At 39.9% G+C, this 15,692-nt stretch overlaps 2 protein-coding genes across 17 annotated transcripts in view; one reads left to right on the forward strand and one right to left on the reverse strand.

The window, feature by feature from the left end:
• Positions 1-5,047, forward strand: part of LOC135089581 (pleckstrin homology domain-containing family F member 2-like) — a 32,026-nt gene extending 26,979 nt beyond the window's left edge. For all 12 annotated transcript variants that reach the window (XM_063985339.1, XM_063985337.1, XM_063985338.1 and 9 more), the window contains one exon: positions 1-5,047. In XM_063985339.1, the coding sequence (XP_063841409.1) occupies positions 1-180 (180 nt within the window). In that variant the 3' untranslated portion in view covers positions 181-5,047.
• The window catches only part of LOC135089580 (uncharacterized), a 21,729-nt gene continuing 8,104 nt past the window's right edge, over positions 2,068-15,692 (reverse strand). For 3 of the 5 annotated variants that reach the window (XM_063985331.1, XM_063985330.1, XM_063985333.1), the window contains 6 exons: positions 14,850-15,021; positions 14,099-14,318; positions 10,640-11,131; positions 8,163-8,325; positions 6,984-7,181; positions 5,783-6,215 (listed from right to left, as the gene is read on the reverse strand). In XM_063985331.1, the coding sequence (XP_063841401.1) occupies positions 6,057-6,215; positions 6,984-7,181; positions 8,163-8,325; positions 10,640-11,131; positions 14,099-14,318; positions 14,850-15,021 (1,404 nt within the window). In that variant the 3' untranslated portion in view covers positions 5,783-6,056. Of the gene's footprint in view, positions 4,863-5,782; positions 6,216-6,983; positions 7,182-8,162; positions 8,326-9,773; positions 10,374-10,639; positions 11,132-14,098; positions 14,319-14,849; positions 15,022-15,692 lie in introns of those variants that run through there. The other 2 variants (XR_010261553.1, XM_063985332.1) reach the window with 2 other exon arrangements.

Consider the following 15,692-nt stretch of genomic DNA (forward strand, 5'->3'; position numbering starts at 1 on the left):
ACCATGACCTTCTATGAAGGGGGTGAGTCCAGTAATGGAGAGACGCAGGCCGCCGTAGATGTTCCTGCTGACAATGCTGCCTTACCCTCAGAGAAAGAAACAAATTCTTCTCTCCAACACCCCACTGACTCCACTCCAGCTGCTGTTGATGCCACCCCAGTAACACCTAGCGAGCAATAGTGGCAAGCGAGGGGACTCCTAATTGTGGCACACGTGTTTGAGTCCCTGTTGCCACTCCTGACAATGCTGCCAGACAACCCTTCCATTTCAGGCTGGGGAGTGAGAACGTTTCATTTCTCTTGAATTTCATGGAAATGTGTGATGTGTATTATTTGAGTGTTATCAATCCTTGGTGGCACCTGGTTCCCCTCCTCAGCAGCTACCCACAGCTGTGACCTGAGTTTGGTGATCTGTGGGTTTGTGATATAAACTTTCGTCGTGTGCACCTTGATAGCTGCATGCAACTGCTGCTGCACTGTTCCTGCCACTTGGAGCCATCCTTAATAACATGTTTGTGCCTGTGAGGTTGCCTGATCACATTGTCATATAGCCTTATCTACCCCTTCTTATTGGGCATCCCCATTTTTTACTTTTATAAATTTTTACAAAAAATTTGGTTTGTATTCATTGATGAAATATGACTGGAAATTTATCTTCACCAAACCCACTTTGCTCTCTCCATGACAAGTGAGGGATGGCCAGCAGGGTGCCAGGAATTTTTAACTTGGTTATCACTTTTGTATGATGGATCTTGATCAGTTTTCCTTCAATTGGATGGTTATTTCATGATCTGAAATGATGACTTTGTTGGCTTAAGAGACACTTAATTTTTGTTTTAATGCCATGAAGCTTTGGGCACAGTGATGCGTTCTCAGTGTATTGTACATCTTTTATTTTTCTCATCAAATATTCTTTGTTATTCCACATGCTCATCATAGTTTTATGCCTATTGTTACAATAGTTACTATTATATTTCTAGTGTTTGTTAGTGTATTTGTATGCGATTGTTTGATTTAGTATTTTGATCCATAGTTTTATGCTGTTGTCATGTGTAGGATACTATGGCCACAGTGTGTTTGTGTACATTAATGAGTGGCTGGAACTTGGGGTACAGTTAGGTAGACTCCTGTATAAAAATGAGTGCCTAATCATAAATGTAAGTGACATACACACAGTTTATGCAGTATAACAATTTTTCAAGGAATGGATGTTGGTGCACTTCACTTTATAGGTATTGGCAGTACACTTAAAGCAGTTTCACACCTGAGGCAATGCTGTGCTATGCTTGATAAACTACCAAGAACTAAATGCAAATTCTGATAGTTCTGTTACATATGTTTAGAGAAATTCCATACTTTGTGCCACAGAATCTGGAGGAATTGTTTACTATTTGATGAGAAAATTGGTTGATACTTTTCCCAATGATATAAGCCTTTGTGTTCTTAAATTATTTTGAGCATATTGCAAACTGAATTTTATCCTTTTTGAAATAATACAAACCATGTCTACCTGCAACACATTGGATTAGTCTTATGAATAGAAAAGGGTCAGGAGTATTTATTTATTTGTTAATTTTAAATGAGAATGTAGACCATTCAGTAGAGAACATATAGTCACAATGTTACCTAGTAATGTGTCCATGGAAGACTATTGATGATGAAATAGTTTGTCTATCTCTTCAAATAGTGGTCTTTACTAATTTGTTCCAATAGCCTTTGTAAGACTCATCAATCACATGGATATTTGTATCACAGCTTCCAGATTCCTATGTAATAGTAAGGCCACACACACTTGCAAAGGCTTGTGAATGTTGAGTGGCTGTTTTTGCCAAGAAAAGATACTCTAGGGCACAAGCATTGAGGAAATAATGTGAAAAACCCAATGAGTTTGCAATTATGGTACCAATGTGAAGAAGGATGTTGCTCACATAACTTTTATCCTGATCTGAATGATCTTGCTGAAAAGTAACATGATGTAAAGCCACTTGGCTTTACATCTATGTGGCAAACACAGCAGAACACAACTTTTGGTGTGAAACTGCCTTCACTCTTGCCTAATTAGAACAAATGGGACTGAACTTTGGCTTTTACTGATGGCCATTTTCCCTTCCTATACAAGGTTTAGACTGATAGTGAACTTGTTCAATCTTGTAATGTGTGCTTTTGTTGTCTTGTGGATGGTAAAGATCTTTGGATGCTTGAGTTAAAGGAGCCCCTACAAGTTGAAATCTAAAGCCTGTATTATTGGAGTATCTTTGTACTCATTCAGACCAATTCCTTTCGTCTTCTAAGAGATCTCTGTATTAATGGGGTGCATTTGGTATAATGTGAATAGTACAGGAAGTCCTTGAATGACTTGCATAAATGGGAAAAAAATAAAATAAATAATCATCCCACAGTACAGAAACTTTCTCAGGGTAATTTTGTTAATTTTCTAGATATTAACATCCACCAAGGACTTACTGTATTGGTTTTCCATTGCTGTAAATGCTATACTACCTTGCTAGTGTGCATCACTATTGTGTAGTTGTACAAATGAACACAATAATTTTGTTCAGAAGCAAAAGTAAGTAAGAATAATGTGCTGTGGGATACCTTGGACTGTTTAATTCAATACTTTTCAATTTTTTTTTTTTTAGGTGGGAAGGAGGAATATTAAATTATCATCACTTATGGAACCATAAGGTTTTATGAATGTGCTGTGCAGTATTTCCCTAATTCTTCATACTTATTTTCTGTTCTCCTTTCTCTTGTTACCAGTGAGAAAAAAAAAAAAAAAAAAAAAAAATGCAGCTAAACACTAAACAGTGTTTCATCATATGTATACTTCTTGTCACTTGGGGTGTGAATTTCCCTAAATATTTCAGTTTGGTAATATCCAGTTAATAGAAGTTCATTAATAGATCAGTATATTTTGTACAGTTTTAATTAGTAGGTTGGCTATAGTTAAAACCAGTATTACACAGGTTTCCTTATGACAGACAACCTTTTCTCTACCACCTAACTTTGCTAAAGTAAATTTGACTTTTTGTTGAAATAATAATTTCAAAGTTACCAATTTAATGGAAAATATCAAATGAGGTTCCGTAAAATTTAGTAAGGCTTTAACTTTGAATTCAGTGTTGTTTACATTGAGCAGGTTATGTCCAGTCTTATTCTACCCATTTTCAGAGCTGGTTCCTGGATGGTATTTGCATCTGATCTTTCCATTTTCTTTCTCTTGTGATACATCTTATAGAAAATATGAGTTCAAGAATTGCTGTGCTGATGATAACTTGTACACCCTTTGTGACACCACCTCCACAAAACACTTTGTGCAGATCTGTCACATAGTACAGTTGTTACATATATTTTGATTAACTTGGTTGTGTTGGAGACTGACTGAGGAGCACCAATTTATTGAAAAATATGTTCATTGTGTAATATGGGCTTAAAGTATAAATTTATTTAATGATTTGTGGTGAATTTAATGTTCAGGATTTAAAAGGGGGTGTGGGGATTTTCTTGTAAGGAATCGTAGGTTCAATAGTGTTTGACATTACATTAAGAATTTCAGAAAATTGTGAACCAATGTAATGGACAAAAACCAATGTGATGTATACAACCAAACCTCAATCCTGTTAAATTTTTCTTAATTTCCCCCTTGACATTAAGCAAAAAATGTTTACATTTTTACATATTGAAGCCAGTGAAAGTCTACTCAAGGCTTAGGTTGGAGGAATGTGGGGCTGCCAGATGACTTTGTGATATATTGCAGTACTTTTCTTCACCTACTCTAAAGAATAGCACCCTATCCTGGGTCCTATCATGTAAACAGCATTTCCACAAAGATTGTTACTTTGGTCCTATTCATAAGCAGAAGACCAGTAACCTATCCTCACCAACTGTTTAATCATTATTACCTGCTACAGTGATGAGGCTTTTTCACTTGGGCAGCTGAAGAAGTGTTGCAGTAGCCAGGCAGCCACAGTGCCCTCCAGAGTCTGTGTCTTGACCTGATAGTTTGCGTAGGTTTCTGTGATTAACAAACTACATGCCAGCAGCAGTAGTGATTCACAGTTGGGGTGCATTGGGGGTCAGGCCAAGAATGACACCCAAGAGGGATTCACAATTATCAAATGAGAGAGAGAGAGAGAGAAAGGGTATTTATATCAGCTGATACAAAACCTGTTTATATATATATATATATATATATATATATATATATATATATATATATATATATATATATATATATATATATATATACACACCATTGATACAAGAAAACAAAAGCCAGTGGTCTTAAGTTATCCTTCCAGATTAGATCAACAGAACATAAGGAAAACTAGCTATAGATAATGTTTAACAATCCAGCAAAAGAAATTACAGCTTGCTGTAAAGTTTTCAAGAATAAGAAAATGGCCAATGTTTTCTAGGAATGCATGAGATGTATACAAGTACAAGCAACAAGTCTGACCAACTTCTGTGCCTTGATCTTTATATGCATCTTTATATGCATCATATTAATATTAATATACTAAAAGGAGGGCTGCATTTTCATGCAAAAGAATTGAGTACATCTATGCTTTAACACCCAGTCATTCCTTTCCCTCCAATATTCCTTAACTACTTACTACACTTTCTTCCTTTCTGAATACTGAACTGACAAATTTAACTTCTTTATTATGCATAATATAAAAATCACTACTACTATGACCATTTCCTCACCTTGCATACATGGTGTTACTTGTAGTTACTGTTGTTGATCCCTTGCCACAGCTCCCAGGATCCCAACCTGCCAGCTCCCAGCAGCAATATACATACAACAGCTTTGCTTTTAGGCTACTGGCTTTCAAGATTTTTTAACATTTCTATATATATCTGAAAGTGGTTGTTTTGTGAGTCTATATATATAATTATGGTAAAAGATTATAACATTTATACAAACATATATCTATATATATATATATATATATATAATAAAGCCTATGATTGGGAAACTTGTCTTCCACGTTACTGAGGTTAAACTTCTTAATTTCATAATAAATGCTAATAAATGCTGAGTATGTGCACGTTTTCTTCACCTGATGCAAACATCCTAAGTTTTCAACATGAATTTTCCTGAATGATTTTCCCAATTATAAAGTTTGGTACACATGTGTAACATACATGCCCCTTGATGGCAAATTTTCAAGTGAGGTGCCCTGCATTTGAGGAGCCACTCATGTTAAAATGAAAAATGTGAGAAAATGCAGTAAAAAATTTGGCAAAAATTTACAATAACTGATATTTTTGTGGTATGGCAAACTTTATTTCTACTAAATGACTGATTGTCATATAGGATCATGGTGATGTTTCATGACTTTCCTTACAGAACTTTTACATGATCTAAATCAGTAAGTAATTGTTGCTAGTACAAAGTGCAGTTAAAGCCGATGGGTCAAAATTATATTCTTGCAGTGAATTATAGCATCTCTTAATATATGCACATAACTTTCAATTTTCATATAAAACACCTATTTACATCTTGCTGGGCCATCTTTCACCATGTTATACTGTATATTTTGGCATACAAGAGAGTACTTGAATCATCCTAAACAAGACACAAAAAGTGGGTCATCTATACGTCAGATATATAAACAAAATGACCTTAAAATTCTACGCAAAATACCATTGTAATGAGAATTTTAATTGTTTTGACTTTATATTATGACTTTCGGAGAAGTTAATCATAGTAAAATGGGAATCAGTTTTGAGAAAATGCTCTGAAATATATTTCCGGTGAAAAGAAAAGACAAATCTCTCCAGCTTGCAATATTCTAATCAAAAAAAACATATACAGAAGATGACAGCCTGACACATATAGGCAGTGCAAGGGAAGGGCTTCTTTACATTTTGGATCACCCTCAGACTTGCAGCAAATTAAAAAAATAACACTTATAACCATAATTAACCAACAGAATTTACCTTCAAGGAACTGGTGTATCTCCACCATCCATCTCTCTTTTGGTGCCATCCCTATTCCTCAATCTCTCCATTACGATCTTCCTTCCCTTTCTGTTTCACCTCACACTCTCAGAAGAGACGCTCAATGAAGTGGAGGAGCTCAAAGCCCACCTCCACCATGATGAGGATGATGATGATCCATTCCAGGCGGGCTGAATGCCGCTCATTGAGGTGACTCTTCAGCAGTTCCATCAACTCCACACAGTGACTCAGCTTCACATTCATCACCTAGAAAGACGGACTGACTTAACACTCATGTCCAGACAGTGAAGCACAGTTACTCACTCACTTGTATGTAAATGTGTGTGTGTTGTGTGACATGTGACCACAAATTTTTTTTTCATTTTTTATTTTTTTCCTGATCAACTACCTAATATAATGGTGATATTGTGTGAGTGTTTGAGTAAGTAGATGTAAACTGCTGATGCATGCAAGCTATTCTTTTACAACTATGTTATTCCTGTTGCCTTATCTCACAGGCAATCAATCATGTAATTTTGAGTCAATACAGTAACATGACATTTGTATATTGGTTGTACCAGGAACAAAGACATGAGCAAAGCAAGAGGTAGATAAATATGTATGTAAGCATCCATCTAAATACACTAACATATAATCCATAAATAAATAATCATGTACATACTTATGTAATTAATTTCATTCATACACTCATCTCTTTACAGTTTACCTTAGACACTATCACCAGCTTTGCACAATTAGTGGGTAAGAGTATTCTACTTCTGAAGAGGAAGTTCTGATAACAAGGGGGTTATTCTGCTGTCATATTAGTAACAACTATTGCTCAATGGCTGGATGAGCTCTGACATTTCAATGACCTGCAACCAAAACCAACAATTTTAACACAAGTTGCTACCTCACACAACAGCTACCCACATCTAGGCTGACAATAAGTTTTTTCATAATTTATAGATACCTCTCAGGTGCTCAGACAACCTAAATATTTAACCCTTAACACACACCACATTCTAAACTCACCGAGGTGCGCTTGGACACGCTGAGGTATTCCGATGTTTTCCTGTACAGCTGTTCAAGGTTCTCATGTTCCCAATAAAAGTCAGGAACATCAAGCAGATCTGAGCTGAGATTGACGAGGTGCCTGAGAGCAAAGAGTTGACCCATCCTCTGCAGTACTTGGTCTTGACTTAGAACCACCAGGCCTGTTTTGCTAAGCTCCTGCCAATAAGGACAGAAGTGAGATATAGGTTTCACAAAGGCAGACACAATGCTAAAAGAACCAAAGAATGATGGATAATGCAAAGATTAGAGAAGCAAGTGAAGAGACTGATCTAGGGGAGCTATTCAAACTGGAAGGGATAGTAAAATTCTTGGATTGGGGAAAAGAGTACAGGAGTTAAATGATGGATGAACACTGATGCAAACAAGGCAGAGAAAGACAAAGTATCATAAAGGAGTGTGTCACCTGGGAAGGATGGCAAGATGCATGAGTAACAGAGGTGAAAATAGTTGTAATAAGAGTTAAAGAAGACTTTGAAAACATAGAAAAGTAGTTATTGAAAAGAATGCAATAAAAAAAAAACTAGTGAAGTGATAGCTAACAGTTGATGAAAGAGACAAAAGACAAATACACCAAATAAATAAATAAATGAATAAATAAAAATCTAAGGTGAGAAGAGAAAAGAGCAAGATAAAAACAGTAAAAGTTTGATAAGTAAAAACAAAATGTGCTGACTTCCATGATAGCTATATTTTGAGTTAAGGTACTTTTACATTAGTTCTTTCTTATCATTGTCAAACTGTATGAACACAATTTGTCTCAAAAGCTACAACTAAAGGTACATTTACAAAAAGTACTAGTTATCAGCACATCGTGTGGGCATCAAGAGTTACACATAAGACATCCAATGCTTCAATTCAATAATGATTCATGTAAACAAGAATATTTTGAACTCTGTTTTCAATTCCATGTGGGACAAATTATCTTATGTAAGGACAAATTTTTGAATTACCAAGGTCTATCAGAATAATCATGAAAATAAAATGGAGAGAAGAATAAAAAATACAAATATATACTTAAAAACAAAATCAGAGAGAGAGAGAGAGAGAGAGAGAGAGAGAGAGAGAGAGAGAGAGAGAGAGAGAGAGAGAGAGAGAGAGAGAGAGAGGGGGAAGGGGGGGGTTGAAGCAATCATTTACCTCTGAAACATATTCAATGTTGTCAATATACTCATCAAGTGCTGCCTCCCAGATGCCGAGCTGCACTGACAGGGAAAGGGCATTGCTGAATGTGTATTTTTCAAGGTCTGTTGGTCCTTCAGGATTCAAGAAGATCATGTCTCGCACAAGCTTTGTTCGGGACCTGCAAAATGAGTGGCAGAAAGCAAAAAATGAGTAAAGCAAAAAGCACTGTGGTGAATCAACCGCCAGGCCCTGATGGGAAAATTTAGCTGGATGCCGACATGGCGAGCTGGGCTAGAGTATGGTGGTCCCACTGCCGGCTTAGGGCCCCTCAAGTGGCTAGGAGAGACTGCCGTCAAGTCAGGGTTTGGTAGCCACATTGAGAGCAAACACTACGTAGAAAAAGCTTAAGAGAATTTGGATTCGCCAGGAGCAGAGCAGCGTACATGCGCTTGCTACGAATGTTGCAAGCATTGAGAGAGAGAGAGAGAGAGAGAGAGAGAGAGACAGCCCACCAGACCCTGTTCGAATCCGGTGCTTTGCTTCAGTACCGAGGTCCGAGGCCATCATCTTTCGGTACTGCAGAACTCTACCATAACTTTCTATCAACTTTATTTCCCTTCTATATTTACCAATATTTTATCTTGGTATTTTTTATTTATTTATTTATTGTAGCAATAGCTAAAGACAAATTATAACTGCGGACAGCATGGTTAATACTATAAGTTCTCTCAGTACATCCTCATTCACAATTAAAAGCTGGTGGTTTATTGAATTTAAAACTTCCTATACTCTATGAGATACTACTAGTTTCAAAACCAGGCACCATCCGCTTCATATTTCAGTTAGGAATGCTAATACGATTGATCTGAATACGCCTACAGTGGTAAAGTGGCTAGTTAGTAGTTACTTGTACACTGACTTGGTAGTTAGTACTGGTGCGGTCGTCGTATTCGGAAAATGTCCACAGAGCAACCGAACAGACATTTTTCCTTCGTGCTTGCTCACACCGTCATCCTACACCTCCTATATCCCAGCTCGTCCTTCCCTTCGACATCCTTCTTTGTTCTGATCTCTCTCTCTCTCTAATCCCCCTTCTCTCACTAATACCTCTCTCTCTCTCTCTCTCTCTCTCTCTCTCTCTCTCTCTCTCTATACTATCCCCCCCCACTCTCTCTCTCTCATAGCTAATTATTTCACACCTTTCGCCCAACTGCCCACTGGGTTGGTGAGTGTGTGGGTGTCACCTGAGTTAAATCCTCAAGAGATGAGGGGTCAGGTTCGGCGAGATAGCATGGGGTGAGGTTAGCATAGGGAACTCCTCTTATTCCTCCCTCCGTCTCCTCCTCCCCCTTACTTTTTTTTTTTTTTCCAAACAAAGAGAATATTAACGAAAATTACGTACTGGCCAGTAGTAATAGTAGTAGTGATGATGGTGATAATAATAATAATGTCAATGCCTTGTTTGCTCACATGTCCTGGGAGATACCGGCAACACTCAATCTCCACGCGTAGTGAATAACTGTAGCCTTAAATACTATTTTAATAAAATCAATCACGTTCACTGCAGGCGCCATCGCTACCGCGCCACCATCACCAAGATGTAATGCCCCAATCAAAGAATATACATTACTCTTTAAAATGCAGTATATTTCATCACAGTTTGGTACAGTGCAAGAGGATGACGTAAACCACAGTAAGGAAGTCCGTTGTGTTTACTAGCCAATCCAACTTCCCCCGTTTTGCAGCACACATTTGAGGCGGCCTGGCACTGACATCACGTGACGATAAACTGTCTGGGGATTGCTGCGAAACGTCTCCCACTGGTTCTCAGTGTGGTGTAGGAGCTGGGCTGGGGTCTTCTCGTACTCGGGCTTCCAGGCACTGACGGTGGAGGTCCAGATGTCCTCTAATGGGTTCAGGTCACAGCTCAGTCTGGGGCACTTCAACACCTGGATGTGTTGCTGCTCCTCAAACCAACGCTGCACAATCTTGGCGGTGTGGATTGGACAGTTGTTGTGCATAAAAACGATTTCCTCTGGGTATGGCAGAGCATAAGCACGCACTGAAGGCAGCATAACCTCTTCAAGTATTTCCAAATATTTGTCAGCAGTGAAGTCCTCTTCGATAGGGGCAAACTCCCCCATGCCGTGCAGCCACTGCCATCCCCAGAAGCTGCTAGTGACGAGGTCACTTTCCGCCAGACTGGAGAGACTCTTGTGTTTATACCTGGGGAAATGCAAGGTGCTTCAGTCAACTGTTGACACCACAGTTATTGATATATTTCATGAGCTTTGGTAACACTCCAGGCTGCTTGAGCTGGACTCGAAACCATCATATGGTTTTAGAAAGCCTTATATTCGTACAAAACATACTGAGATAAAAGTGTATTGCGTGGAATAGTTTATGGAAAAGGCTGCAAACACTGCAAGACAACGTGCATTACACACACAAATGATACCAAGAGCATTACACTAAACGTAACACGTCCTCACCTTGGCTCATTCCATCTCCAGCACTTCAGCTTGCCACTTGAGCTCAAGGAGAAGCTTTTCTCGCCGCTGAATATCACGCGACCCCAGAAGTCTGGTCCCGCGTCTTCGTGTTGTGTTGCGAACCTGACTCGAGCTTTCTTGTGGTTATCTCTTATTGTTTCTCTCACAGGGGGGTCTGGGTAGCGCATGCCAGCCTTGTGCAAGTATCGCCGCACTGTTTTGTCGGACACATGGTACAGTTGTAGTTGATGTCTTATCTCAACGGCGTTGAGGACTGACTGCTGTCGTGCTGCTTCAAGAATGAGTTTCTCTTCAGCAGCTGTTATCTTTCCTGGGGCTCCCATGACACAGCGACGGTTGCTTAGGTTTCCCTCCTTGATTCTCTTTAACCACAAACTCACTGTCGTGCGGCTGACCTCCAAACTCCTTGCTATTTCAGCTCCTGATAAGCCAGCTTCTTTCAAGGCCACGATCTGTCCTCGTATAATCTCTCTGTTGTTCAGAGTCATTGAGATTAGGTGGAAGTAATGTGTTAGTAACAAGAAGACGAATGCAGCCAACAATCAGCACCTTCAAAAGTCAATACACTGTTCTGATTCAATTGCTGCCGCTGTATGCATGTGTGTGCTTTTATGTGTATTTGTTGCGTCTCGAGGTAGCGCTGCCGGCCAGCCCAAACTGTTATACAGCAATATAAGATAATTATATACTGTATGCTACTTTTTTTTTTTTATCAATTGCAATTCTACGTCTATTAAACTGTTAGACTCACTCCCACTACGTTTAGCGTCTCAGAACTTCTACTGCCATGTTTTGTTAGGGACAGCAGCAAAATTACTTAAGATTCTGGGAAAACACTATACACAATAAAACAGAGTGCAGCAAGGTAATCGACTTCTAACCATGACCATATGAAATGCTGTACTGCTGGGTTACGGTGCACACTTCCCATATGATACGCCACAGCGGATGTGTTCAGCGCACTCAAACTATCGTGGGCGGGTGGAGCAGAACACAACGACAGGAAGATTATGCTGCTTGTTTAATAATTATACCCACGCAGAATTCTTGATCTGACCACTATTTCTGTCGACATCGGATTTCGAGTTATCTTGATTTAGCTATTCACCTTTGTATTAACGCTTGCCTTCTGTCAAAAGTATGGGTCCCTTAGTGCTGTTAAAATCATCGTACATCCATGAACGTCAAGAAGTCAGTCGCAATCTTCATCACTTCTCTAATAAGTCCTTTGAATTTCGCTCACAACTTCTCACCCTTTTCACTCCTCCGTCCGTCCCCCCATCCTCCCGTCTCGCTAATTCCTCCTCTTACACACACACAACGTCAATACCTGCGATCGAGGATACAATAGTCAAGATCCTTCTTATTTACACACACAGGGAGACGTCAGGCCGTTCGCTATCAGGGCTCTGTCTCTAATTTCCAACAGCTGACATGTGGAGTCCCCCAGGGGACCAAGATGGGTCCTCTATGCTTCCTCCTCCTCATCAACGACGCCCTCACCGACACCCCCCATCGCTGGAAGTATGTGGACGACTGCACCGTGGGCGTCCCAGTTTCCAACAAGAACCCGGACTACTCGCCACTGCAAGCAATTCTGGAGCGACTGCAGACGTGGACAGAGGAGAGCAGGATGACCATCAACCACAGCAAAACTGTGGTGATGCATTTCTGTACCTCCTCTGTACCAGTGCCCCCTCCCCGGCTCACAGTGGGCCCTCACCCCCTCCAGGTGGTCCAATGTGCCAAGCTTCTCGGAGTCACGGTGGACGACCAGCTGACCTGGAAGCAGCATGTCGCCAGCACCGTGAGATCAGCTACCTACAGGCTGTACATGCTGCGCAGACTCAGGTCGCTGGGGACGCCGACAGATGAGTTAAGGGGGGTGTACCTCACCTTCATCCTCCCCAAACTCATGTACGCCTCCCCAGCGTGGTCCTCCTCCCTCACACACACTCAACAGCTACAGCTAGAGAGTGTGCAGAAAAGGGCGTTCAGGGTCATCCTTGGCCCTGCATACACCACCTATGAAGAAGCCCTGACCACCCTGAGTCTGTCCAGAATATCCACCAGGCACCGAGAGGCTCTGGAGAAGTTTGGGAAGGGACTACTGCATCATCCGCGTCTCAGAGACATGCTGCCGCCCGACGCGCCTCGCCCTGTCCGTGCCACCAGACACCACAACAAAATAACGCCCCTGAAGGCGCCGCGCACGGACCGGTACAGACTCAGTGCGATTCCCACCATGGTGCGAGCCATCAATCAATAGTATTTCCCTCCTAGATTAGTCTTACCGTTAGGATTAATGTTAAGTTTTTCCCCATCCCCTATGTACATTTTCAGTTTGTCAACTGCCTAAATAATAAACCGTTTATTATTATTATTATTATTATTACACACACACACACACAGAGAGAGAGAGAGAGAGAGAGAGAGAGAGAGAGAGAGAGAGAGAGAGAGAGAGAGAGAGAGAGAGAGAGAGAGAGAGAGAGAGAGAGCAGCAAGATAGTGAAATTTTGTTCAGCTTCTGTCTATTCTGGGTGTTTTTGTTACCCTCTCCATCCCTCCTCCCGCCGCCCTTCCTCCCAGTCGGAAGCTTTCATCCTGCTAAGTAAATCCCGTGTGAAGAGCAAGTGAGTGCCGCAAGGGCATTCAACTGCCAAGAGATGGTCACCAACTTTTTTTGGATAACTATACCAATGTATTCAATTATACTACTATTACTACTACTACTACTACTTCTACTACTATTACTATTACTACTATAACATTAAAAATAAATAAATAAATAAATAAACATATCTGTATCAGTGAAATATCACACTCATACACTCCTCTCATTTCCTTCCCCTTGATTATCAAAGTGCCCATGTTAAGCAAGACTATTAAAATAAAGTGAGACATTAGAAAATTGAGAATTAAGTTAACAGAACATTTGTATGACATAAAAAGAACATTCAATGAATTTAAACATTCAGTATTGTAGAGAAGTGGATATGGAGAAGACAATATGTACAAGCTTTGCTCAAATCCTGTAAACTATTGCTGTATAAATACAACCCACACACACACACACACACACACACACACACACACACAATCTTTTTAATATATGATGTCCTGCATTACACCTTGTTCCTTAAAGCCCTTTGCTACTAAGTTATATTGTGCAGTCATTCATAGGAAGATGATCCAAATCTGCACTGTTGGTTTGCTGTACCAGATTTACTTACAAGAATCTATGCCAACATTAAACTGCAAGAGATGATGCTTAATGGTTGGCTTCTTAGAAAATAGCAGTGGTCCAGGGTATTCATCTTTAATAATTTAATCTTATTCCCACTAGCTAGTCCATTCTCTTTCTTTATCATTTAGCCTTTCATTTGTTCATGCACTCACTCACTCAACAAAAATAAAAAATAAATCACTGGTACTCACGGAGTGTCGTTGTAGACGTAGGTAATGCTCTCGCTCTCCTCCTTGACTGTCCTCTCGTCATGGCCGCCCTTCTGGTACTTCCTCAGAAAGCGCAACACATTATTTCGCTCCAGCTCCGCCACATTCCAGAACACTACAGCGCCAGAGTGGAAGAAGAAGATCTCGCGTGGCTCAGTCTCCAGGTGGTAGGTCCCCATCACATGCAGCACTTCATTCGGGTCTGTAGGGAAAGGAATGGGATTGTAGCTTTACTTGCTTTCTTGGATCTATGAATGTATGCTGCATTTTCTTTTTTCTGTTTTTAGTCCTAACTAACTATTTGCATAATGATGGGAAGTTTGAATCATAATATATACAATTGTCCTGAGAAGCAATGTAACTAACTAAAGTCAGTGAAACACCTCAAGCTTACCATCCCTACTTGAGGTAAACATTACCATTATGACGATTTTATTTGTAACTCTCTCTCTCTCTCTCTCTCTCTCTCTCTCTCTCTCTCTCTCTCTCTCTCTCTCTCTCTCTCTCTCTCTTTAAATACTTGTCATACACAGAAAAAACAAAATTAAAATCTCCAAAAATATAAAACAACTCGCAACATAACAACAGGCTGAGATGAGCAAGATCTTTCTTTTCAGAATACTTGCCATGCACAGAGAAAACAATATAAAAATTTTAATTTTCAATAATATAAAATAAATCACAACACTGCAACAGGCTGAGTTGAGCAAAAACTAAGTCTCAGAACACTCACCTGGAAGAGTGTGTGGGTCAAGAGGGGGAGCATTTGAGTGAGATGCCACAGAGCCAGGGGAAGGAGCTCTGGTGAAGTCTGCAATGCTGTACAGACCCTGCTGCGTAAGGCCATCCCGCAACTTCTCCAAATCGTACTCATCTGCTGTGGCATAGGCAGTAACTTGCCACTCCTGCCTCACACCAGCAAGGGAAGAACGGAGTCAGTGAGTGTACAGGTAAGACAGAGCTAAAGAGTGATTGAATGATGGAAGTGTGCTAATAATATGAAGTATAGTGTGGGTAGAGAAAAAGGATGTATGGGAAGATGTAAAGATAGGAAAATGTAAAGGAGGCAATGGGTGGGAGATATCAGGAATTGAAGCCATTTCACAGTCTTCGTTGTTTCTTATATGTCTTTGTAATCTTGCATCACCTGCAAACAAGCTCATGTAACTCTGCTCCTTCAGGCATATCATTTATGTAGATTCTCTCTCTCTCTCTCTCTCTCTCTCTTTCTCTCTGTCTTGTCTTTAACTGAACAGGCCTGAGACTGAAATATACTAAACTCCAACCATCTATCTGCCAACTGTCCTAACAGATACACTATCCCCTTGATAATGGCTCCAGTATCAAATGACATATAATATATATAAGATGGTCATATACTCTCAGCTTTCTCAACGACCCTCAGATCACATATTTTGCCTCCCTATCCAGTGTCATACTCAAATAACAAACACAAAGTACAGCAGTCACACAATCTCACTTAGATGTGTTTCGTTATGAATATGTACTACTGCCTTGTACATGCAAAATCAAATGACAAGGCAATGAATGTTCATAATTGTGTCTGTGAATATGA

The sequence above is a fragment of the Scylla paramamosain genome, chromosome 33 (assembly GCF_035594125.1).
Source record: "Scylla paramamosain isolate STU-SP2022 chromosome 33, ASM3559412v1, whole genome shotgun sequence".
In the NCBI taxonomy this organism is placed as follows: domain Eukaryota; kingdom Metazoa; phylum Arthropoda; class Malacostraca; order Decapoda; family Portunidae; genus Scylla; species Scylla paramamosain.